We start from the raw sequence: 26,528 nt of genomic DNA on the forward strand, positions 1-26,528 counted from the left end.
CACCTATTTATGTATAGGGTCTCCGCCTGACGGTGTCAAGTAAGCTACAGTTACACACTCGGTTACTCGTATGAATACTTGTGTAATTATTGGCTTCCGCTCTAATCCATTGGTTCTCAACCATCGTTGGGCTTATAACCTCTAAAATGGCCCCTCATTTACAGGTGCATGTATGAGCTGAGAGTACGTCATCTTAAAAGTAAGTGTTTCTTCCTGGATTGTTTGATTTGGCCATTTTCAGAGGCCTGAAAAGGTAAAAATAACCAGCACTAAGCAAGAGAAACACTTTTGTGGAGAACAATCGCTTTAATGCACTGAAGCTGTTGAGAATGAAACGTTGCCCCAATACAATTAAGAGAAAACAATGTAAACTTTACATTTCATTTAGCCGACGCTTTTATCCAAAGCGATTTTTTCTATGCACCGTCGACAAATCGGGGTTAAGTGTCTTGCTCAAGGACACATCAACATGGACTAGCTGAGCTCGAACTACCGATCCTCTGATTGAAAGATGGGCATGCTAACCACTGAGCCACACTCGCCCCATCAATAACAATCTTGCTCGCCAGTATAGCAAACCACATATAGTTGTAAATATTGTAAAATTGCATTTTGCACTTTAAAGCAATCCAACATTCAGTATGCAGACCAATGCACATTTTCACCACATCTCTCAGTGCTACAGCAAAGCTTCTAAAAACTACCGTTATGATGGACAGAAAGAAGACGCTCTTTGGGGAAAATACCTTAATTCATCTGTGCTCTCTCATTAAGCACCTAATTGGCCGTGACGACTCCTTTCCCTTACTGGCTAGTGATCTGTGAACATGTGGAGACTATCGAGCAACACACCCAGACCTACATGAATACACTCCAGATGAGCACAGAACAGCAACAGGAAGGCTTGGTCCCTCCCTTTACACAGGGCCAATTGTTTGTGAAAACAAAAAGAACAAAAGGAACTAAATCCATACCAGATACTCAGACGCTTTCCTCCTACTACTTCATCAAGCTTTTAGTTGAACAATGCATTACTTTTTAGACCAGAGGCAGTACATATTATCAGCATATTGTCAACAAGTGGTGCAGACAATGGTACAGCTAATCACTAAGAATGGACACGAGGAAGCTCTCACATCTGTGGGGACAAAATGAAGGGCTCCAAAAAGCTAATGGATGCCCTGGGAGTCCGTAAGGCAACACAAAGCCAATTGGGGCTCTGTTCAGAAGATCTACTTACTCATACAATCTCTTCCTCTTAGAATCGTAAAAAGAGTTAGCAACCCACTTTCAAGCTTAGTGAATCTGAAAGAAAGGGATAAAGAGAAGAAAGACGATGGGTAACATGAGAGAGTGTGGACAAGCCAGTAATATATGGGTGAAGGAGACAGAGGGAGCAAGTGAGAGAGAGAAAAGGGGGTCTCATCTTTTGCAAATCGTATCATCTCTGTGAAAGCGGACAGAGGAGAGTATTACTACTAATCTCCAATCCGCACCTTGAAAAGGAATCTAACTTTCATTTGCCACTGACAAGCTCCCTCTTGTGATCTCTGTGAATGACAAAAGCACTTAATGAACAGATTACATACTGTATTTACTGTCCTCCAGTACAGAATAGTCCTCCTTGATTTGAATGAATTTAATTAAGCAAGTTATGTCATGAATGTTTTTAAATACTAGGCTTTAAAGAATCCAAAAAAAAAAGAAATACATACATACATACATACGTACATACATTAATCCATATAAAGTTCTAGCGATCGGTTGACTGTGAAATTAAAACTAAACTCAGAAAGGATTACCGGATTATTATCTCTGATCAGCCTTGCATCTGGGAGAATACTTGATACTGCTCTGTTTCAGATCAAATCTAATAAGCTTAAAGGTAAGTATAGGGCTTAGTATTCATTTGTGGATAGAGAAGTCCATTCTGAACATAGTTCACTTGTAATATGATAAGGAGATATTGTTGGGGGATTAGGTTATCTCCCAGGAGATCTATTAGTGGATAAGTCCTACTGGCTGTCTTATGAATCATTACCTTACTGGTTACAATCTGATCTCCTTCAACTACCAACACAATGACCACACACACACACACACACACACACACACACACACACACACACACACACACACACACACACACACACACACACACACACACACACACACACACACACACACACACACACACACACACACACACGCACACACACACACACACACACGTTTAAGGAAAGCATACCCACACACTATGGTTTAAACCCTCACGCCTGACAGCACACGATGCCCTTTCAAAACATATCTTAACGATGACTAAACACAGAGTGCCACAGTGGTGCCCTGATAGGTCACTTCGGAAGAATAGTGAGATGGTAATCAGTGAATGGCCAACGTGTGTCTGCGGCACAGCGGCGCATATCCATCGCCCTGTGTGGGATGATAACTAGTGAGGTAGAGAACAGATGCTGCATGAGCTGTAAATCCTGTAATAATGGCTAAAGTGACATTCAATGACACTGGGACTATATCTTCTTCGTGGAGAATACAGTTTCAGTCAAACTGGCTCCAGCAAAGTGCTTTTTAGCTATTAGCACAATAACCAAAATGGAGGGCTATAACAGGATGGTAATGGAGAGGCAATTGGTAGAACAATTCTGTGAAGTCACAAAGTCTAATGCCATTTTCAACACATTGGCACGATGTATCATCAGGCCGGCTCTGCCGTTACACATTCAGCTCAGACATTACAGTCACGACTGTGGTATTTAGCAAGGAGAAGAAGAAAAAGAAAAAAAGACAACAAACTGAAAAGTGTTCCTGCACAGAGCCTAAGGGTTAGACGGGCAAAATTCAATCCTCTTTTTCCCCTACCTGTTAGAAATCTATTAGAGGCCAATAAGGATGCGGAGGGGGGAGGTTTGAGATATTTCAGGTCAGCCTTAGAGGTTAATTGTTGATTCGTCTGTCTGGTCAGTGAGGGGATCACTGTGTGAAACCAATCCAGAAGGCAGGGGATGAACGGTGAGTGTGGATGGCATTCAGGAGATTAGAGCGGTTGATGGGAGAGGCAGAGATAGTGAAAGAGAGAGAGAGAAAGAGGATGGAAACATGAACCGAAGGACCTCAAATCAACGTCCTCACAAGGCTGCCAATGCTAACCGGGTGTAGACATGCGCTTAATGTGCTTGAGAGTGGTTATGTGTTATAAGTCCATTGAGGCTCGCGGCACTTCCATTTAAAGTATAGGGCATGGTTTACCATTTGTGTCAGCTCGAGAGAGAGATAATAGAAATGTTACTTGTGTCAAAATAAATGATCTCCTGACTACTTATGACCTACTGCAATATAGAAAACAAACAGGCACATTGAAGCCAGGCACACACGTAAGACAAATAATTAGAATCAGTTAAACCGAGGAGACAAACCTCGATTGCAGTCCAGTTTATTCACATCCATAGAAACCTCAAGGAACTTCCATTCGACTACGGTCACTCCTCTTATTCAGCTTACCGTTGAAGCAAAATGCAAAAAACAACCAGCACTGAGGTTGGCAATGAGGAATGGTTTTCTTTGTTGTGATGAAGGTCAAATTAATATGTAGAGTGTAGACTGTGGTGGGGTGATGATAAATATTTGGCTGTCTGTTCAGATGCACAGTGAAAAGACGTGGCCCTCCTGTGGGCATCGCTCCACATCGCTCTGGCCGCCTCCACGCCAGTCCCATTTCACAACTTGTTCTACATCTGTGACACACAAACACACACATGTACACACTCTCACATAAACATTAATGCGGGGAAGGACCTTTCTCACAGGCGCTCACACATACCGAATGTCCCTCGTCACCTTGCTCAGAGATGAATGAGTTTGCCACTGTCCTCTATCATTTTAATCACTTTAAAGGAAAATACCTCATTCACTGCTATCGTTCTGTGCTGCCTTGCAGCGATCTCATGTGTACACATTCCTCACTCCCTCAAACGCCCCCTCGCAGGCACAATGACCATCCCTCTCCCATCGTACAAACCCCTGTGATACAAGAGCTCCTTCTAACCACCTCGACTATCTTTCCTGGCTAATACCAAGATGCCTGATCACAGTTATTACAATTATTTAAACACACACATTAATGTGTATACATATAGTTCACAAACACACAGCAGCTGAGGCTAATAGCAAGATCTACAGTTTGAGTTTATATGAGAAAAATAAAACAATATTATAGTATTCACACCATGATGTTTACTATGCTATCTATTTGTTCCTTATGTAAAATATATGATTACAAAAACATGAGCACGTACAAGTTCATTTTGAGGTTTGAGGACAGCTGAATTTAAACCCACTTAGGAATGATTGTACCATTTAACTGCCTTAGCTGAGTATAGGATACTCAACAAAACACAACTCCTCACCTCATTGTGCTGTTGTTCAAATAATAAGGGAGAGTACACAATCATATGACGAGTCTTTGGAACATTTTGAATTTCAAAAGAACATTCATGTGATGAATATCAATGATAATATAGATGTGAGGCTTAGATAAGGTTGCCCTGAATGTTTTAGGGCGCAGAAGCTTCCTGTGTAGCCATGGCACTCCAAGCAATGAACATGCTAACATTAGAAATGTAATTTAAATGATTCTTCTTAAGGTAATCTCTAGCCTTCATGCACAGAAAAGGGGAGGGTGCGACAATCCATTATTTTTTATCGGACAATGGCAATGCTAAAATGAGAATTATAATTCAAGTTGTTTTTTTATGTTTGGAAAAAAGGTAATCTCTTGTCTTTATGAAATCCACGAGAAAGGGAAAGGTGGAATGACCCATTATTGTTATTGGACATACAAAAGCAAAGACAGATTTGTCAGTTGAAGAGCACTGCCCTGAGTAGGAATCCTGCTCTGCTGGTTTTGGTTTCGACATGTGAGTCTTTTCTACAGGAGGCAGCCCCAACGACGATTACTACTTTGCATTTTCTTTTGAAGCATATTGTTTTTCTTTTTTTTGTTACTTGCGTAATTGTCACAGCTGAGATAAGTTCATAGGTCAAACATGTTTTGGTTCCCAAAACTGCAAAAGTGAATCAATTATGCGTCAAACATTTTTAAAGATTGTTCTTACTATGGTTTGTTAAAATAATGTAAGACAAGCTTTCCAGACAAGTTGCAAGTGTGTGTTACAGCTGAACACACCGTATGAGCGCAGAGCAGCGGCATTGAGCAAACCCGTGGAGCACGCTTACATGCACTAACATGCACTCAGAGCATGCACGGCCTGCATGTCTATGTCATCGAAGCCAGGAAAAGCTCTTATAACAACGCCATCACAAGGAGAGCGTCTACGTCATCTTCTCGAGTAGACACTGGTCCACTATATCTTCACATAGCAAATAGTTGCTTTCGGCCATATTGATGTTCAAAATATTAAGTAAAGCTCCTTTAGGCATCCATTTATGTAACCCTTCTCCCCCCCGGAAAATAAAAACAAACAAAAAAAAAACAATAGGCATTGTAGTATTTGTGTGTATTACCTTGTTCACAGTGTAACCTTTAATGATTCAATTGAGATTTCCGAACCAGGTGGCACAGAAAGAAAAATCATAGTTCAAATCCTGTCACCAGTATGAAGGGAAAGGGTCAAATAAACACAGTCCCATCACAATATATATTGTTTTATTTAATCAGTCTTTAAAAGTGTCATTGGTACACACAAACTGTAGCTAATGGAGCACACGCAAATATATGATATTTTAGATTCAGCACATTGACCTTGCTCACAGAGGTTTAGGAATATGACTACTTGATCAATCGAGCCTGAGGCATCATAACGCCGCTGTACTATTGATCACAAACATGACCCAAGGGCACATTCAGCCTTCGGGTGCGCATACAAAATGCAGTCATTTAAATCGCTCAAGTTAGTCTTTATTTTTGTGATGTTTCAGATGTTTCCGATTGCCTCAAGAAACATTGTGGGAACCTTTTCAACATGTATCAGTGATTGGTGCCAGGATCTGCTCTGTGCTGGTTATCTTATTCACTGCATTTTTACAAAAATAATGCAAGAATAGTGCTTTGACGATGTCAACCACTGGCCGTCAGTCTGATGCACAAGTGAACCATTAACCAGACACTTTCACCTACACTAGCCGCACTTTCTGAAACACTGTTTTTCTGTTTTCTCAATGTCTTCTTTTTTGGCTTTTATATTTATCTTTTGTATATGTTCGAAGAGCAAAGAAAATACCGGATTCAAATTCCATGTATGTGAAAATTCAAATGGCCATTAAAACTGATTCTGCCTCTGATTCTGGTAACATCCCCACGTCAGCGCTGAGCTGTGGGAGCACCAAAGTGACGTGTGCCTCCAGTTAAAGCCTGTTTCTACCTACACCTCTGGATATGTGTTTTCACACCTGCGCCTGTTCTGTGACGTGTAACATCAGGATACAGTGAGACAGAAATGTGCTTGAATATATTACAGTTGCAGCCGCTGTTAGTGTGTTCAAACATTTCTGCACTCTTGGCTTGGAAGAGCGGAGGTATATACATGTTTTGAAAAACAAAATAGAAAAATAAATCTCATTATCACAAAGGAATTGTGTGAAGTGGGAGGAGACCTTGGTTTCAAAGGCAGTTTTGCTCCACTGTTAACTAACATTTCAAAGACGTTTTTTCGCAATAACCTCAACGCTCAGTGAGTCCAGTAGCAGAATGGAAGTATCTTGGACAATGCTATGGGAATAAGGAGATAATGCTAATCGTCGTCGTCTCTCTCTCTCTCTCTCTCTCTCTCTCTCTCCCCCCCGTCGACGGCTCCAGGGGGATATATGTCACGCTAACATGTCTTCAAAACTTGAGAGCCCTGCAGCACAAAGTAAGATTTTAATAAATTAAAGGGTCTTTTCTTCCTCAGAATGCTGGTCATACCATGTGGGTAATTCACACTTAATTTTACTTTGGTGAAAGTGAATGAAAGAAGAAGTAATTTCCTTCATAGAGAGGAGCAAGTCATCCTCTTCTGTATTGTCCGATGGAATCGCAGACCAATGACAAGACAACCCATATGAGCAAAGGAGAGTCAATGTGTTTCTAAAAGTGAGTAGAATTCTACAGTCTGCAATTTAAGGTTAAGAAGAGTATTCAATATGTGTATTATAAAGTCGTTGTGTATAAAAATGCGCAGAATCTCAAGGGGAGTTTTGCAACTTCTGTACACCCTGCACCCTGCACTGGTACCTTTGAAAGTCGTGGCACAGTAAAATAGAGGAAAGCCACAGAAAGAGAGATATGGTCGCTTTATCTCCATATATGCTCTCTTCCAACCTATATTCTTCAGTTAGGAAGGAAAGCTGAAAGGCATCAAGGCAAAAAGCCCAGGGATCAACCATAAGTCTTAATCATAGAAAGTCAATTCAAGGGCAGCAGTTGCAGGTTCGGCTAGCAGATGTGTCTCACACATTCCTGTTGCCGTTAAATGGCAGGGCTTAGACCCACCAGCAGTATACAGTGTGAGTGTGTGTGTAATGTGTGTGTGTGTGTCCTCAAGAAACAGAAAGAGGAAACAGAAAGGGGGGGGAAAGGATTAGAAACATTTACGGCACTAATCAGTTGTTATTTTGGATGTCACTGCTATTGCACCTAACAGCAAGGTGTAAAATGCCTCTGTGTGTGTGTGTGTGTGTGTGTGTGTGTGTGTGTGTGTGTGTGTGTGTGTGTGTGTGCGTGTGTGTGTGTGTGTGTGTCAGTGCACCAGCACCGCAAAATGGCTCATCTCATGTAATCATGTGCATGGAAGAGCCATCAACAACACAACAACTGGCACTTCTGGAGGTTACCTTACGTATGCATGCAGTCCATCTGCTATTTAGAGGTTAATTGTCAATAATAAAAAAAAAAAAACACACAGCCATGGCTATTGTTTTGACTCACACTACCGTAGCCCTTTAAATGAAAACTACATAAAGATATAGCGTGTCAATAGTTAATTTGTCGTGTCATGCCTGACATAAAACTGTTTTAATGAATTGCAAAGCGGTTATGAGGATATCAGTCCACAACAATGCAGATGTGGGAGTGTGTGGACATATCAGGTGAGGTTATAGACTCTGTGCCAAGTCAGTTAAGGTAATCTGGACCACAAAGATAGATCAAGTGAAAAATAACAAACACAGATGAAGCAGAATAAACCAATATTCATGTCTAATTGCTGTTTTTTAGAATTTCAACCGCGTTGCTTTTGCTTTGATCAGTGAACCAAGATCTACCTGCTTTGCAGGAACAGTGTTTTTCATAATTGTCTTCTGTCTTGATTGCCAGGTGATGTGGTGGTCAACTTTTACACTGCAGTCTGTTTAGCTTCTATCTTTCTACATGTTTTCAGTGAATCAGTTAGTGACAGTGTGTGCTTCATGGTTGATGGAGTAGCCGCGAGGGTAAGGGTCAATTGATAAAATAGTCAATTATTGACTGAATATTTATTGACCTGTCGGCAGAAGCGGTATGTTACCTGACCCAGCATTTAATTGGCTTGCTCAATCATTGCAGCACATTGCTCATCAGGATCATTTTAAGTTCAAACAAAGTTTATACAATGCTCCCATTCCATACCAGTTCTAGTCCCCCTACTAATTAAGACTTTTGAGATGTCAGTATTGAAAGTTATTTTCACACAAAAAAAAAACTGAATATAAAATTAGCAGTAGCAGTATTTTCTTGATCGCTTGAATGAAGAGGAAGTATGGAGGCCTCCTAGCACATGTCACAAGCAAATAATATCCTCTAAAAGCTGGAATTCAACTGTGTGTTTTGACAATTCTGTCTCGGCCTTGACTGGCAGAGAATGCCAGCCAATCCCCATTTGAAATGCGACAAGGAAAAACAAAGCCTGTCAGAATGAGTTGGAGAGACGTTTACTGAGAGCCACATGTGGTGGGAAACAGAGTCGGGGGGGGGGGTGGATGGAGAGGGAGAGAGAGAGAGACGTATAGGGAGCCTGAGAGAGAGAGAGAGAGAGAGAGAGAGAGAGAGAGAGAGAGAGAGAGAGAGAGAGAGAGAGAGAGAGAGAGAGATAGAAACTATTCCTTCTCTCCATGACTCTGTCCCTGAGACACACGTCATGCTGCTCCCCCAACAGTGGGTGACTCTGACAGGATACTGTCTGTGCAGCATCCCCCCTCTGTGTGATTGATGAGCCTCATTTTGCCAATTACTGGAGAATCCCCTGTTGACTACCATCAGATTGCCGTTTGTAACTGTTAGTGTTTCTGACTGTCACAGATTCATTTTAATTAGAGATCTCTTTCTCCTCCGACTTTTCCATTGTGCCTCAAATTTGCGAAGCTGAGTGCACAGCGACATGCTGGGGAAATGGTCCACTGCGTTATTTGCTGTCATTCATTTATTCACAAGTACGTGTCTAAAACTGTTAAAGGCCACATCTTTCTGATGCCGTCAACCCTGATGTTGACTATATACAGTATCTTATAATCAATTAGCACATGTAAGGTAATTAGTGCACTTTATTTGCATAATGAAGTGCTTAATTGCCCCCAGGCGTGCAAATGCAGTCAATAACTTCAGCTAATCGCTTGTTGGGACAAGTATATATGAGCAGACTGCATCGTGATCTCTGGGTCCTGTCGGGGGGAGGAAGGATCGCCACCGCCGAGCAAAGTTAGAAATCAACAGAGAGTCCAGTAGCAAACAGCAGAACAACACCAAATTCCCTCGACAGCATCAGCAAGAAAAGAATAACATTACTGTGGGGAGAGGAAGTGTTTGGGCATTAGTTTGATTTACATTTTAGAGAGGCTTTCAACTGGCATACACAGCAACTTCAGCTAATGATACTCAGGCCTCTTTTTTTTTATCAAGGAGCTTTCCCCAGTCTTTTGGGTGCTGCCCCATCATAATTATTTGCAATAAGGGGCAACAAATGGTGCTACTAGGTATTATACTGGTCTGTAGAGAAATAAATATCTTCCATTGTGTAACTATGTGCTCTCTACACTATCTACTACCATTAAGTACATTTCATCCAACTCATTTAACAATTTACCTGAATGGATAATGCAGTGGGCTATCAAGCACATGGAAACAGCATTTAATGTGTCATTTGGTCTGCATGCTTTTGTCCTGTGAGTCAACCTGCGTTATTCAACTCCAACCATCTTCTATTGTGGATTCAGATGCTGGAAAACACCCTAAATGCTTGGTGGCTCATATTCACTAGACAAATAACTCCAGTCACGTTTCCCTTCCACTTGCATTTGATTGAATAATTTGCCAACAATAGGGCTGCCATTCAACTGAGACTCAGGGATTTCATTAAAACATCAAATGAAAGTGAAATCATGAGCCATGACGATGGAGAGTGGGGATGGCTAAGCAGAGAAGCGTGGCTGGTGTCTACTGCAGGATTAGAGCTCAGCAACAAGTGCTCAAGGGGGGCTTTGCATCAAACCCAGGAGCCCATGACAAATGAGGGCGGCTGGGCTTCTGTCTATTACCCTGCACTAAGCTTAGGCCTTTTGGGGAAGTAATGAGGTGCAGATTGTTGCTGCTGCCACTGGGTCCTTAGCCCGACTTTCTGTAGAGCAGAAATAATCAGTGGAGACCTGGGCCCACAGGGACAAAGCAGCAGAGCAACACATGGATACATGGAGATAAAAGAGATTAACTAAAATAATTTCCTATGAACACTAAAGTCTGTGACATACATTGGCTCCTCTCCTCCTGCATATTGTCCGTGACCCTGTATACTGTGTACCAAGCATACACAGGAAGTATGAATGCATATGGCGTGTGAGGAGGAATTTCTGATTGCTGAATCCCGATAGGACCCAGTAGATCCCAAAGGACACCCACCAAGACTGGCAGGGCATGGAGGCTTTATAAGTGGAATATGACAGTTGTTCACTCAGGAGCAAAGGGCTAGATCCAGTGTACATCATTGGTGTACCTCCTGCACTCCAACACCACACCCCCTCCTGCCCCTGGGAGCTTTAGTCCAGGCAGCTTGTCAGCAAGCTTACTCTACTGGTTAATGGAGCTGCCACATCAGGCCGGGTGTCACAGCCTAACAAGATACTGATTGGCGAACTTCTAGGGAATTCACTCATATGACCAGAGGGCACCAATATATGGTCTTCTGCCTGGCGGTGAACACGACGGCCGACAGACAAGGCAATGGCAACATGATATTTTTTTGTACAGTACATGTATTCTGTGAAAACTATCACTTTTTTTTTCGGAGGGGATTCATCAGACTTTGATGCATGGCTGATGTGTCTCATATATAATTCTGCTCTGAGAGGCAGAGCTGTCTGAGCCAAATTCAAAGATCTGTGTGAAGAGTTGTAGTTTGAATACGGAATGTCATGTGCAGCGCAGCAGCATTATGTGTTGGAGCTGCAATTCAATATATTTTATTTATATCTTTGGCTTCAAGTGTCAAGAGGTTTTAAAGCAATACATTTAATTCATAGACAATGGTCGGGGAAACGATAACATTTTAAACAATTATTTGTAGGGCTGAAATGATTGGTTATCAATTGACTTGCCACTCATTTAATAATGTATTCATTATTTTATGAAATAATTAATGTATCAAACAAACATTAGGTGGTTCTACCTCCTGAAATGTGAAGATTTGCCTTTGTCTGTTCTTTTTCTTATTTCAGATGATATTGATCGTGATTCGATGCAACAATGAGCAAGACTATGAATCAATGAGATACAGATAGTCTTATAAATAGTGAAAACATTTGCTTTTACAATTATTGGATTAATTGAAAAAACAATAACAAAAAGTATAAGCAACATTTAAAATATATATTAATGTAGCCCAAGCGAGAAAGTTAACTGACATTATTACAAAAGTGATTAAACAAAAAAGTGCATACCGGTACTATATACGGCAAAGGAGCAGTGAGGGTGTTGTACTGTAAGAATCCCAGCAGGGCAATATGAGCTAAATACTGTACGATAGTTGATACTGGCTAAGGTGGGTTGAGAAAGCTTTATAAAGCAGTAAATGCAAATTTTGGTCACAGCGTTTGTGCTTTGGAAAGTACATTTAATGGACTCAGTCTGCAACAATGCCAGTTCATGCCTTACTTAAGGTTATTAAAAACTCCATACGAATGTGGTGCTTTCTTAATTGTCATCAAAGGTAATACGACAGCATTGGCTAAATAACGAAAAAGGAAATCCTGGTTAAGGCAGCAGCATAATCAACAACCTTTTTTAATTTACATTTTGGGCTATTTCTTTGCAAAACCATAATTACAAATATCATTTTAGTTTTAGCAAATGTTTTTTTTTTTTTTAGACAGGCACCTATTAAAATGTGTTAATTAAAATTGTAATAGCCCCTCTGACATGTGGAATGCAACATGAAAGATTAATATTTATTGTAGGGATTGCAATTTTCTGTTTGAACGAGGCTGGACTTTCATATTGAGGGGAGAGATACAAACACAATATTCATCGAGCCAAATAGTCTGCTTAATGCACCTTTATTTATTTACACTGGTTTCTTCTCATTTTTGATAATTAAAAGGCTTCGTGGTTTATCTGTGCTTCAGTTAATTGGCCACACAGTTCACAGTGAATTTCATTAGCGGTAGAAAACACTGCGTGTTGGGGGGGGACTTAAAGTAAGGTGGTGATTAAGTCGGGAATTGTGTATAAGGCAAGGGGGTGGGTGTTTGTGTACATGTGCTTTCAAAATTGTAATGTGCAACTGAAAGTGCCACCAGCATGATTTAACCCAGTTTTTTAATCCACAAACATTCAGAAATAAACATGAACATTCTGTAAATAATTTGACTTACCTCTCTTTCACACCCATAAAGGTATGGTAAAGAGGAATAACTTCTCCAAACAGCACTGTGTTTCTCCAGACAAAACAAGCCAGAAGCAGGGGATGTTTTCGCAGTTTAAACTCAGCAGCCTGCTAAATAGAACAATTGCTTCACTAACAACCATTTATTTAACCTTAAGTGCCTGGTGCCGAAACAAGAGAATGCCGTGCACACCTGTACACAAACCCAGCCTGAAGACAACATGGTCCACAACTACTGCTGTCTGACGAAGGCCTTCCATAAACACATCGTCTTTGATGTGTGAACTAAATCAGGCTGAAGTATCTTAGAACAACAAAAAAGCTGGTAACTGTATAAATGCATCTGTCGATTTTTAGGCCACAAAGGTGGTATAGTGATATTATGGGCTAGCCTCGGGACTGGGAAACGTGTGTTTGAGCTGACCCTGTGTGGGCAGATACAAATTTGGTGTGAGAAGCTGGCAGTGGTAGGTGTGTGAGCTTTGTAGGCTCATAGGACTTGAGGCTCCGAATTCATCAACAGGTAAGTCAGTAAATCTGTATTGCTGCTTCAACAGCTGCTTCTTCGTGACGGCAGGAAATTGTCAAGGAAGGCGTCAATATGATCGACTTGTTTGGAATTGGAATAATTCCCTTCCCTCTTGAGGAAGAAGGCAATTTCCCAAATGCACCTACTGTTACTTAGATTTAACAAATACACTTTAGATACATAGCCATCACATATCTAAGCTCATCAGTGCTGCCCAGTCCTTGACTATTTTAAAGAGGTTGCTTGGAAATCTGGGCAAATTAAGATAATAAAATGGCCATGAGCAATGGCTTCAAGCCACTCACCTCCATTCACTCATTCTTGTAGCTGTTTAATCGTTCATTATTTTTACTCAGTGGATTCAATGACTGTGTAACTACAGTACATATACATGCACAGGGGAAAACACATTTTTCTGATTTAAAAAAAAGTGTCAGTAAATGGCAGCATAAAAAAAAGTATTAAGACATTGTGAAATAAATAAAAAAATAAAAGATCTACTGGAAAATATGAAAGATGCAAACAAACAATGCTAGCATCCATAAATCACAATAGTTCCTTACAGTTCATGATTGTTACCATTGAACCTCAACTCTTGGTGTTAGCAAGAGGAACAAGGGTGGCTAACCCTCAGGCAAAGTTTTGATTTGTTATTTGCATTAGACGATTCTGAGAGACACAATTAACACTAACATATCCTCATGAAGCTGGCCCCAGAAGACAGCAACGTGTCACTCAATGTCTGGGAATTGGAGAGAATGGTGTGATCTGACTCTGGCCTCGTGGGAAATAAAAGGCTAAGCGACATATCGGTGGGTTGGGTTAAGGCACTGAGGACAGTGGCGGAGATGCATTGGACATGACCAGGCACCCAAGGTTCAGTCCGGTCTCTCATCATCCCCACCGAGCCACCTCTCTACTATTAATATTCCAGTATGCAGAGTCCCGCTCCAAGCCCCCAGCGCTACTCTATCATATCCCGCAGGAACTGGCAATGGGTGTGTGAGAGTGAGTGTGTGAGAGTGAGTGAGTGGGTGTGTGTGTGTGTATGTGTGTGTGTGTGTGTGATGGCGATAGCCTCTCTGGTGAAATAGGGCTCTCTGGGGGCTTGTGCCTCAACTCTACAGCCTTTGTGGGCTCCCATTACTTCTGACAGATAGAGATCACTAAACTGCTGAACAAACACCCCATTCAGTCATTTGCATATATTACAGTAATGGAAAGAGAAAAATGTATCAATAAAGCCAAATGAAGTGCTTCCACTAAGCTCTTCACCGCTTTCTTCCTATCATTCCATACTTTCTTTCTTTCTGTATCTTCTCTTCTTTCTATATTTTAGTATTTTATAACTGCTACTGATCTACTGCAGCACAGTTCTTGTCATATTATTTTGTGGAACGATTTTGTCTGAAAGGTAAACACATATCAGATGACTGATAAAGATGATAGATTCTCACACATTGTTTGTGCCAGACATAAATCTGACTTTTTAATGGGTCAAAACCTGAAAATTCTGAAGCCCAAACAAATTAGGAACACTAATCATGCGTGGTGGGGAAAAGACAAAACATAATTTATTGTTGAAGGTTTAATTAAAACTATGCTGCTTTGGGGCACATATTACATTTAAAATACCCTGCAGTGACCATGGCCTCCTGAAATTAATCTCAGGAAAAAAGCTTACAAAAGTCAGTGAAATAGAGGCACATGTACTCACCTATGTACACACTGTAAATTACTTTTTTTTCCTTCTCACACACACACACACACACACACACACACACACACACACACACACACACACACACACACACACACACACATCCAGACTGACTCATTCATCACAGTGCCCAGCAGTCGAGACAACAGAGCTTCACTTAACTTTTTCAGGGTTGCTCAAGCATCAAAAGCATGACTTTTAGCTGTTGTTGTTCTTCCATCTGTCATGCTTCAAGGAACCAATATCCTTTGTTTTAATCTCAGGGAAAAGTTTAAAGAGGTATGATTACCTTGACTCTGCTATCTTATATGTACCAAAGGAAATGCCAACCAAAAATATACAGCACTGTATTCCACACTGTCATTGTTCCAACACTTTGCTGTGTGACACAGATTAGAGTGCTACCTAAGCTCATTGCAAACACTGGTACTAAAAACCTCAGCAAATCAAGCACAGCCTGGGCTTTCTATCTCTTGCACGAAAACAGCCCGAACTGGAATGTCTTGGGAGATTTCAGGCAGTAGAAAATATTGTCCTTGGTGACAGACTTCAGAAAAGTAGGTTAAGTTGAGACACACACACTTGTATATATATACACAAACACAAATGTCCTGGTGTAACAAACAGACGTGTAGCTACTCCAAAGGCACTGAGGAAAATGTGATTGCAGACTAGTGTCGTATTATTATGCATTGTAGTATGAACATCAAGACAAAGATGGCAAATAAAAATGTTTTATACTAGATGGGACCAAAATACTCACTCCCACATAGTGAGAGCAAGCCTCGTTATGATGACATTATTATTAATTATTTCACCGTATTACAAACAGGAGATGAAATCCTGATAAAACACCTGGTAGGGAAAACAAACGAGCATGCACTTTTAAAAAAAAAAAAATTTAAATACCTTCCTGTGCCTTGATTGAAAAATTCAAGAGTAAAAATTATTATTATTGTTAAGCAATTCTGCCACTTGGAAAATCAAGGGATGGGAAAGTACTAATTATTACAAAAACACTCCAAAGTAGGAAACCGCGCAGATGGAGAATTAAATATATATGCTTGTCAGTGCTTTCCGACTGGTGGATACTTTAAATAAGGCAGCAACCAAAATAGATCTCATTAAATCCTATTAAGCCTCCTTCCTAGCACCAAAACTCGATCGGGTGGGATGGGGCGAAAGGGGGAGGAAGTGGGGTGTTTCAGGTCACGGCCAGCCAGCCAGCTTCTCTCTGCCACTCTCTGGGGAGGAACTCCAGACAGTGAGGGAGAGCCATGCTGCAGTATATCTTCTCTTCTCCATTTCCTCTCACTCAAGCCTCTAGTTCTCAGAGGAGCCTGGGAATCAATACTGACATCGGGGAGCAGAGTAGCTTGCCTGCTTTGCCTCCGAGCCGCCGCCAGGGAGGTCTCTGCTTCAGTTTTTTTTAATTACACAAATTTAAGTGCCCTTCTTTGACTGGGAGCAGATTGTTAATGTGTTAGGAGGCTATTACTCTTAAACCACCCAATGTGCAAACTCAGCCTTAATAAATCTTTGATTAAAAGGAAGCAAAAATCAGGTTGAATTCCATATTACGTGAGGGCGCCGAGCATATAGATACACATACTCACTTGTTAAATCACTGAAGTAGTCCTTTCTTAATAATGCCAAAGACAAGCAAAAAAGACACTGCTGACTGCTTTACTGCCCCCCCGCCCCCATCCCCTATGAAAGGCACCCTAGTCTCAGGGTATTGACAACAAACTTGATTTCCACCATTGATCAAACCTATACAGTGAGGACCTTTCCTCTAAGAAAGGGCATTCAAGAAAGTGCAGAGACATGGCTAATTCAATTTGAGAGCAGAGACGCTTGGCTTTAAGTGAAACACTTTGTTATCGAAACAGGAGAGGTGCCATGAGAGATAGTGCACGGATGGTTGTGTGGACAGACTCGTGGCCGGTCAGGAGATGAAATCAGGGATAGGCGATAAGTTGGTGTGAGGGGCTAGTGCCCCTATTAGAGTCTCCCAGGGGACAGGCAGTGGTGGCAGAGTGCGGTAAAAATAGCCACGGGCAGGATTTCACTCTTGGGACACAGGGAGGAGTGAAGGAGGAGATCCGATCAACATCTCATCGCAAGGCAGCCAGATCCATTCCCTACAATCCCTTGGGTCCCACCTATCACACCAAGTGACTCAAACTGCTTACCACTGCCAGAGAGAACACAAACAGCATGCTCGTTTGCCACTGCTGTCCACAAAATGAAACATACGATGCCTAATATGCCAGAATACATGTGCTTCTGTGAAGCAGAAAGTCTCAAACTATTCAAGGTATGACCACCATAAAAAGGATATCATCATCTTCTCCACAAACTTATCTTGTTGGTCATCCGTCTTGGGGAAGTTCTTGATGTCGTTCTCAAGCCGCTGGATGTGACGTTCCATGGTGGCCAAACTGCTGTTCAAGATGTCAGCCGACACTGTGGGACAAATGAAAGAAAGTACACATAATAAATTAACCACAATTCAAACACGCTGGGCGCATTGACAGGTTTCCAGTAACGGGACATGTCTAAAACAACCAATAGAATTGCGGAAGTTTACAAATAAAAACAACCTATGACTGAGTTAAACATACGTAGTGACATACTGACTCCTGCTTCATGCAGTTGTATGTAGCCTAGAAAGCAGTCATGTGTAAACGTGTCTGTACAGTGTGCGTGTGGCTCATTAATCAGTGTGTAATCACTGCTTGCAGAGTTGCTGTCGAAATCCACAGTATTCAGATCAGGCCTTTCAAGTGGAGACTTCAAACAGTAAGCAGTGTCTTAGGGGATCAGACGGGACAGGAGCATGGATGCTGTACCAGGTTTCGGTTGCGGCTCAGGGTTTAGTCTTATTGACATACATTTACTTACACACACGCACACACACACACACACACACACACACACACAGTATATAGGTCTCCCAAAACAACTGGTGTTGGAAAAGAAAAAAATAAACATTCAATTAAAAGTTGCAGAAATCAGAAAGTCTAAAACATTTTCCTTGATCTATTTCAAGATGTAAATATATTCAAATTGCCAGTTTACAATTCATTCATCACAGGCAGCGTATCAGTTAACTAAAATATAGACTGGATTTCGTAAATAGAGTACTTGATAGATAGATCTTGTGTTTTTAATAATGTATAACACAGAATGTATTATATTATATAACATTTACTGTATTATGAATTTATATTGCTTTTGAAATTATTTTACACAGGCACAGAAGTGTCTGAAAAGACAGACATAGGACAAACAAGAAAGTATGGAGGGCAAACCACTGCCAAAACTATTTTTGTAAGCCTTATGTGCAAAGCCAACATTGTACTGTAATGTTGCCGTACTGTAATGTACCATACGTAGGTTTATTTTCCTCTTTGAGACGACGTGAGTTGGAAGCTACATTTATCTGAAACTTGAAGTGTGTGCCTGTGCAAGAGGGACGGTTGCAGGGTCACGAAACCAAAGAGATTCTTCCTCCTGAGATTGTTAATATGCACAAAACATCCACTCCCAGTCCAGCCATGTTGATGTAAAACAAACACATAAGCAAACCAATGGGTGAAGACAATCACACATCATAAACAAACCCTGCTGCACGAATGATGTCGTCCATTGATCAGTGATAGTGCTGGGGGAACTTGCTTTGCCTTGTTTGTGAAAACCCTGGTGTCTACAGACTGTAAGTGACACATGTCAGATATATATGAGAATGAGATGATAATTATCCGACCATTGACCAATCATCACAAGACGGAATTTTGTATCATGCGCGAGTGCATGATACAAAATTCCGCCTTGTGATGATAACGGTCATAGCAAATGGTCCATCCTATTGTGCGGCTGGTCTTTGTGATTTAGACACTGGTTGATAACCAAAATAAGGCCCAATAAGCACATCCCTTCTCACCAATTTATGTCATTTAACCTACACTAGTCCCACATCTGCTAGATTAGCACATCCACTAGACTGCAATTGAAGTGCTGAGGGAGTGAGGAGTTGGGTAATGGACAAGCTGTCAAGAGATATGACATCAATGACATACGGGTCAACCTTGTCTTGCTTTACATCCATTCCATAGCTTGGATTTGCTTTTCCTCCCTCTCTCTTTTTCTGACAATGAGATTGAATGACACGATTGTGGACGCGCACCCCCGGCACCCTGAAACAACCTTCAACACAAATACAAAGGTATCTAAAGAGAATTCCCACTGGAAAGCACACATTCACAGATGCACACAAACTGCCAGCTGCGATCAGCCTCGAAAAAAAATACAATAACTGTAAGGAGTGAGGTCACTGTCATTATTAGACTTTGCAGCCAGCCGACTGGCTGGACAGATCCAGTGACAGGGAATTTCACAGTCCCTCCTCCTCAAATCTAACAGAATTGTCTCCTGGAGGATTACAGTGAGAAAACCACATTATATGCCTGTTCCTCCACTGATAGGCCCTCTGAGATCCACATGCTCTTGTCACTGTGATCTCAGCCTCAGTAATGGTAAAAAGACTTTATGATATAGTTGGAAAGATGGATGCAAGAGACAAAACAATTACATTCAAAGAAATGTATTGAGCCGGGGAAAGGTCTTCTACACTCATTGTGGCTGTGGATAGTTACTTGTGGCATGAGTGATAGTGTTTTGGTTATATTTTGTCCCTAACACTGATCATGGTTGCCAAAGAAACAGTGGCTCAAGTTAACTATGATGGCGTTCCAGGGGAGCCATCATGGGACTACAATACAGCGAATACGACAACATTTGTTGACATGGGAATCACTCATAGTTGAGGCAGACTGACACGTCAATGTATCGACTGACAACTATAATGTGTTGGTCTTCATACAAAACAATCTTACCTTGTAACATTATACTAATGACTGCAAGGCCTGCCAGTATCTTTCAATGACACTGAACATATTGTTTTTGGTGTTTCTAAGCCAGCCACCCAATTTCTTCTCAGGGACTGTAACTTATTCTTCTCAACTTTTGTTGGCCTTCTTGTCAAGCAAAATAAATAACTGCAGAGGCAGAGTGACGCATGGAGGACACAAAAGAGGACAAGAAAGACAAAGGCAATTTGGAGGACAAGAAGTGAACTTATGTGAATAACAGACAACATAAAAAAGCTCCTCTGTGGTCAATATCTTTCAGTTATTGACATGAGCTCCGTAATGGTGGCCATGGATGCATTATTCATTCCCATGAACAAAAGACAGACAAAGCGTAATTCATTAAGCTTTGCCCCGTTTCCTTCAAATAAACTGCCAGGGAAAAATACAGTGTAGCTCACAATACCAAATCAACTGCTATAATGTGAATATGTCAACTTTATATTCAGTCATTTGTAGAAGGGGGTAATTTTCATTTTGATTTATAGACAAATAATACCAATCTATCATCCTCTGCTCTTGCAATGCCACCAAAGGTTACAAAGGAAATAAAGATTTATTTTGAGTGTTGCTGCCAACGCAGAATAAAAGATCAAGTTTTAAATAATCTACACACTTGTGAAAACAAAGACAAATGCAACATAAAAACAAAGGAGAAGGTCGTTCGTGAATGCATTCATCACTTTAGCCAAATAAGTGTATGTCTGTAGGCGTCGAAAGGCAGATGAGCATGAGAGAAAGGCAAACAGACAGAGACGACAAAAAACATAATCTGGTGATATATTTTCCTGGACTGATCTAAACAGTTTTCTCTCCTGTATTTATGACCAGGTGAAAAAGCATTTACCAGGACAATCTTTAAAATGTCGTTACACTTTTGTTTTCACCTGTAAAACATGTGGTTAAGGAAAACGATCCATGCAAACGTTTTGAATTTTTTAACCTGGCTTTACTTTTTTTTTCTCCAGCTGATTCACAGATGGAAACCATAATATATAAACCCATAATATGTCCATATTGCATATTTAATCATGTTTCAGGATAGCCTATAAACAAATCTAAAAATAACAATGAAGTAAACATCGTGGTGAACCATATCAAAAAAGTTTGTGTTCTACATGAACGCTACATTGTAATGTTAATATTGGTGGAGGTCTGTAAATTAAATTAGGACCGCTGGACATTTATGCCATAATGACTTGCATGATCAAGACAAAGACTCGTTTATGATTTAATGGGAGAAACAAAAGTAAGGAAAACAGAGACACGTGAACATATGTTACATGTTATATGTTAACCGCGCTGATGCTGTATCAATGTTGGCACAGCGGCACTTTCAGCTACATGCCAACGTCATCATTTGAAACCAAAGCGCTGAAAACATTTACATTTTGATTATGATCACCAAAGTCATTCCAATTCGTCCTCAGGTGGACACTATTTATCTTCAGTTGAATTAAGTCTGTTTGGCTGCTGGAGTGCGGCCATGATAATATCAGCACTATATAGGTAAAAGGTCTTTCAAGCTCCAGAGATTATAGATGTTAAAACCTTTCAGGGCCCTGAAGAAGTAATCTGGCCCTAGCTTGTTATCTTTTCATCAGACCTCCTCTCACTGCCTCTTTGAATATACAGGGGAATATGCATGGGGTGTAAAGAGGGAACGACCTTGAGGGGACTCTATGCATGACCAGATACACATGTCTGCCAAAGGGCATATTCATCACATCGGGGCAAAACTGACTATTGATCAGCCGCATGATACCAGGACAATAATGCACTGTCTGCCGATTCAAAAGCCTTTTGGACCAATTAGAGTCATTTCAAATGCTCCCACCCCCGTTTAAAATGAACAATTGCATGCTTTCCCCAATAAAAATCATGTTTTTTGTTTTCATTTAGCTGTTAGTGGCACCTGAGAGTGAATAGGATATGAAGTGGGAGGCAGACTACAGTACATCAGAGGAAAGAGACAAAAGGATAAACACAACTCTATGTGTTCCCCTTTCAGCAGGAATCAAAGCAGCTCCAGTTGCAGGAGTGAACGTGATATTGTTGCTGTGACAAAGCAGTCACATTGTTTTTGTCTGATTACCTCGGATCATGTGATGTTAAAAACAGCAGGCTGGGAAAAGTGGCAAATGAGGGAATGTAATGGACAGCGTAAACCAAAGAGAGGAAGGAGACCTTATGGCATATTCAACAGTATGGTCCAGGCGGCAAGCACATTATAACAGCTTGTTTTGGATTTCCAATGCAGTGGAAATAAAACATCAAGTTAATTATCTACTTGTAAATAATGAAATGCACTACTTTGTTGCCTTATAAATAATTACACACATATAGAATAATTATATTGCTACACCATACCAGTAAATAAACAATGACAATGGTAGACAATGCAATGAATCTAATTCGGGTGACGAAAATCCACACTATGCACGATCACAATTTCCCATCAATGTTACACTAATTGCTTCCACATAAAAGGGTAAATCCTTTTTACTTTTGCTCTATTTCCTGTTTTAATTTGCATTTTCCTTAAACCCTCCATGTTACAGAACTGTTATCGTAATGAAGGATTGGTTTTCTGATTAGAACTGATGGCCCCCCATAGAGAAACACCATAAGGTTAAAATATGTTCAATCTGCAAATGCCTAATGCAGCAGGGATCACACACCCAAGCCTTTTCAATAAATCAAGATGTAATTAATATTGTTTTTTAATATTATATTATGGAGATGCATATGTTGTATGTTAAATGCGCTGATGCTGTACCAATGCTGGCACAGCGGCACTTTCAGCTACATGCCAACGTCATCGTTTGGTCAGCAACCAAAGCGCTGAAAACATTTACATTTTGATTATGATCACCAAAGTCATTACAATTTGTCCTCAGGTGGACACTATTTATCTTCAGTGGAATTAAGTCTGTACGGCTGCCGGAGTGCGGCCATGATAATATCAGCACTTTCAGTCTTTTAAGTTCTAGAGATTATATAAGTTAAAACTATATATATATATATATATATATATATATATATATATATATATATATATATATATATATATATATATAAAAAACATGAAATATATTTTGCATCGGGTCATCCAATATCTTAAAACTGCTTTCAGGATCTATAATGGAGTAGAAGCACATGAGCCAAGAAGAATAAAACCTGACATGGGAACTGCATAATTGTGAAATTTCAACATTTGAATGGAAGTATGAGCTGGAGCCAAAGAGCAGGCGTAGAGCCAGACACGAAAAAAAAAAAACACTTTACTGTACCTCCCACTCTGGAAGGAGGACTTGTTTACAATGGGGGTCATGTCTGTGAGACTTTATTGCTTTCGGCAGCCATCAGAGCTGCAGCCCAGTGCCAGATCTCTGGAGGAATTACAAATGGAGTCAATTACAATATATTTTGATGCATGGGAAAGTTTAGACATTGACCTGGGGTGATGACAATTTCCCAGGAAGTGCTGAGGAAATCAGTCAGGGTGATGTGCTGGTGCTATACGCGAGACTCTGCCCTCTGCAATAAAAAGAATCAGGAACTCACAGGGGCACAATGGTTTACCCCCACTCGACTGACAATCAACCATCTAAATGCTTGTCATAGACTTACTAGAAGATGGTTATTTCTCGTTTCCAAGGTATATTTTTATGTGGTATTGTTGTGGTACAGTTCTAGTGTCACAAAAACAACTGGAAGTTAGGAGTTAGGAGTGTACTGGGTGGCTGCAGAGACAAGGTATTTGATGCATGAAAGATACTGATGCGTTGTTTACGAACACCGTGGTTAGAGCCGTCTGGGTTGTTGAAAGAGTGAGATGTCGGATGAAGGAGATGGCTCTGCTGGAGGATATTTTGAGTAAAATCTCAACTCTACCCCCATCAAGGTAAATTAACAGATGCAAAGTCTCTGGTATCTTTGTGAAAGCCACACATAGTAAAAACCCTAATTAATTACAGTTTGTTAATGACTTAGCTCAGCGGCTAAATGACTGATAAAACTACAGACATTAACTTTCAGTAAACAAGTAAATATAAACGGATTAATTTCAACATAACGATGCAGGTAAATAACAGACTTTAAATGTTGAATACAAACCAGACTTGCTTTCACAGGAACACGGTGTTCTGGAGGCAGCGAAAGCACATGACTTGTGTCACCGGAGAGGTGCGGCAGTCATTTTCGCTAACAGAGGTTAACTTATGCCTCCAACCTCATTCACAACTTCAAAGTAGCACCTTATCACACAGCTGACCTCCGAGGGACACTCCCCTTGACATTTCTAGAACCAAGAGACCCAAACCCTTACTTGATTGACCAGGGATCAGTCACAAAGAGGGTGAAGAATCTACAAAATGAAGCAAAAGCAAAACCTCAGCTTTTACATATGTACTATAAAGTATGGCAACGTCGATGTGTGTGCAGCTGCAAGCAGCCCAATTATTAGAGTGTGAATTATGATCACGCTTTTGGCTTCCTACATTCAAAATCAACATGATTGCCATTTAACTTGTGTGCTCCGCATATGGGAGGCTCCGCTGCATATAAAATAAAGCGCTCTCTAAACTAACAACCAGCCACCAGGAGGCGGTCGCTTGCGGCTGCAGTCCAAAGTAGGAGAGTAAAATGACATACATTAAAATAAATTATTAGCAGGAATGTAGCATGACGTGGAAGTGAAATTTGAATGTAAAAGTGCAATGAAAAAGTGTTCGCCTTTAAATCAAAGAAACATGATAATTAATAATAGTCTTAGTATTGATCAACATAGTTATAATTATCATTTTGGACATAATTGTGCTGGCCTACAGCACACACATACACTCACATGCACACACACCATTTAAAATATGTATATCAGAATGATTGTCGCAAAATAAAAGATTGTGATATAAACATCTTTGCCACACTATCATCTTCATTTTCATTAATGAGTCGTGGACAGCCATGGCGGCAGCAGTAGAAATATGGTTTGTGTAAAGTGCAGTGTTTACTGGGTCGGCCTGGCAGGAGCAATACACAAAAAGGTGTCAGAATTGATTTTAAGATTTACCTGTTTTTTTTTAAGCCTTGAATGGTCAGGCTCCTGCCTATATCTGTGATCTACTAACTCCCTATGAGCCTGATCGGTGCTTGAAATCCTCCAGCAAGGTTGTGCTAATGGTTCCAAAATCTCAAATTGTCACTAAAGGTGACCAGCCATTTGCAGCCCGGGCCCTCAGCCGTGGGCAGACTGACTCTGTGACGTCTCTTTTACCTCTTCTTTTATCACCGTGCTTTTTGTGACACGATAGTATTTATCTTGGCAATTTATCAGTTTATTGTAACTAATAATATTTAATCCCTTTAATGTTTTCTAAGGTGCTACATGCATGCAGTCACTATTTTTATGATTTTGTTTCTGTTTACCAGCTTATCATTCATGATTGACAAAAATGCCACACATGGCAAGAGACACATATTTATTAATGTTATGCTATAGCTCAAAGTTCATATGATCTATGATGTTTTGCCACTTCGGCACAGCAATATAATATATAATCACAGCATCTGGCATTGTATTTGTTACATTATCCAGTTGCTGAGGATTACTCAGTAGCAAACACTTCTAGTTTAAGTCTCTAGCAGACAAAAGAGCCACGTTAGCGGTTACAACTATATTTAGTTACTTTCTGGCCTCATGCTACATGCAAATAATCCATTTAGCGCCACTTAGGTCTAACAAACAAATATGCTCTACTTAATGGCAAATTGTGTCTGTCTGATGTATGCTACTGAGCACGTAAACACACATTGGGTTAATACACTTTATAGCTGTGCAGAGCAGAGTTTGTCGGCGAAAAAGAGACTGAAAACAGCAAAAGAATTTTGTTCAAGAAACAAGACGCTTATAATTCTCTGTGGAATACTGGTGGTGATACCGTGTTCATCAAAACATGTCTGTCCTAATCTATCATAGCTGACCCAAAGTCGACCATGGTGTTTACAAGAAGGAACATTTTTTAGCCATCTATAGGTCTATTTATGAATTTGTGTTGTCCTGTTGGATTCAAAATGTATCATCTTTGTACATGGAGCAAATTCAAGTCCAGTGTGTTCATGAAACATGCAATGTTTCCACTCCAAGTAGTGCATTAACCTCTTATAATAATGATGATACAGTAATTATAGCAACTCCAATTAAATCTCTCTGCGCATTAGTGGTCAGAAGTGCCTTGAACTCGATAATGAAGCCCTGCGTTTTGGTCATATGGTTCTTCGGCTTATCGGTGAGCCATTTGGTAAGACATGGTTTACTGATGTACTCTACAACCTCAAATACTGCAATTGTAACCTCTCAGAAAAATATGTTTATATATATATATATATATATATATATATATATATATATATATATATATATATATATATATATATATATATATATATATATATATATTTAATTGACGTTAACATTATTTGTCATG

General features: G+C 40.3%; 1 protein-coding gene across 3 annotated transcripts in view; it reads right to left on the reverse strand.

Annotated features, from left to right (window-relative positions):
- The window catches only part of diaph2 (diaphanous-related formin 2), a 352,767-nt gene that overhangs the window by 75,374 nt on the left and 250,865 nt on the right, over positions 1 to 26,528 (reverse strand). For all 3 annotated transcript variants that reach the window (XM_068592221.1, XM_068592230.1, XM_068592213.1), the window contains one exon: positions 17,451 to 17,575. In XM_068592221.1, the coding sequence (XP_068448322.1) occupies positions 17,451 to 17,575 (125 nt within the window). The remainder of the gene's footprint in view (positions 1 to 17,450; positions 17,576 to 26,528) is intronic.

The sequence above is a fragment of the Clinocottus analis genome, unplaced genomic scaffold, assembly GCF_023055335.1.
Source record: "Clinocottus analis isolate CAN_PGR_092001 unplaced genomic scaffold, fCliAna1.0.p SCAF_10, whole genome shotgun sequence".
NCBI classification, from domain to species: Eukaryota; Metazoa; Chordata; class Actinopteri; order Perciformes; family Cottidae; genus Clinocottus; species Clinocottus analis.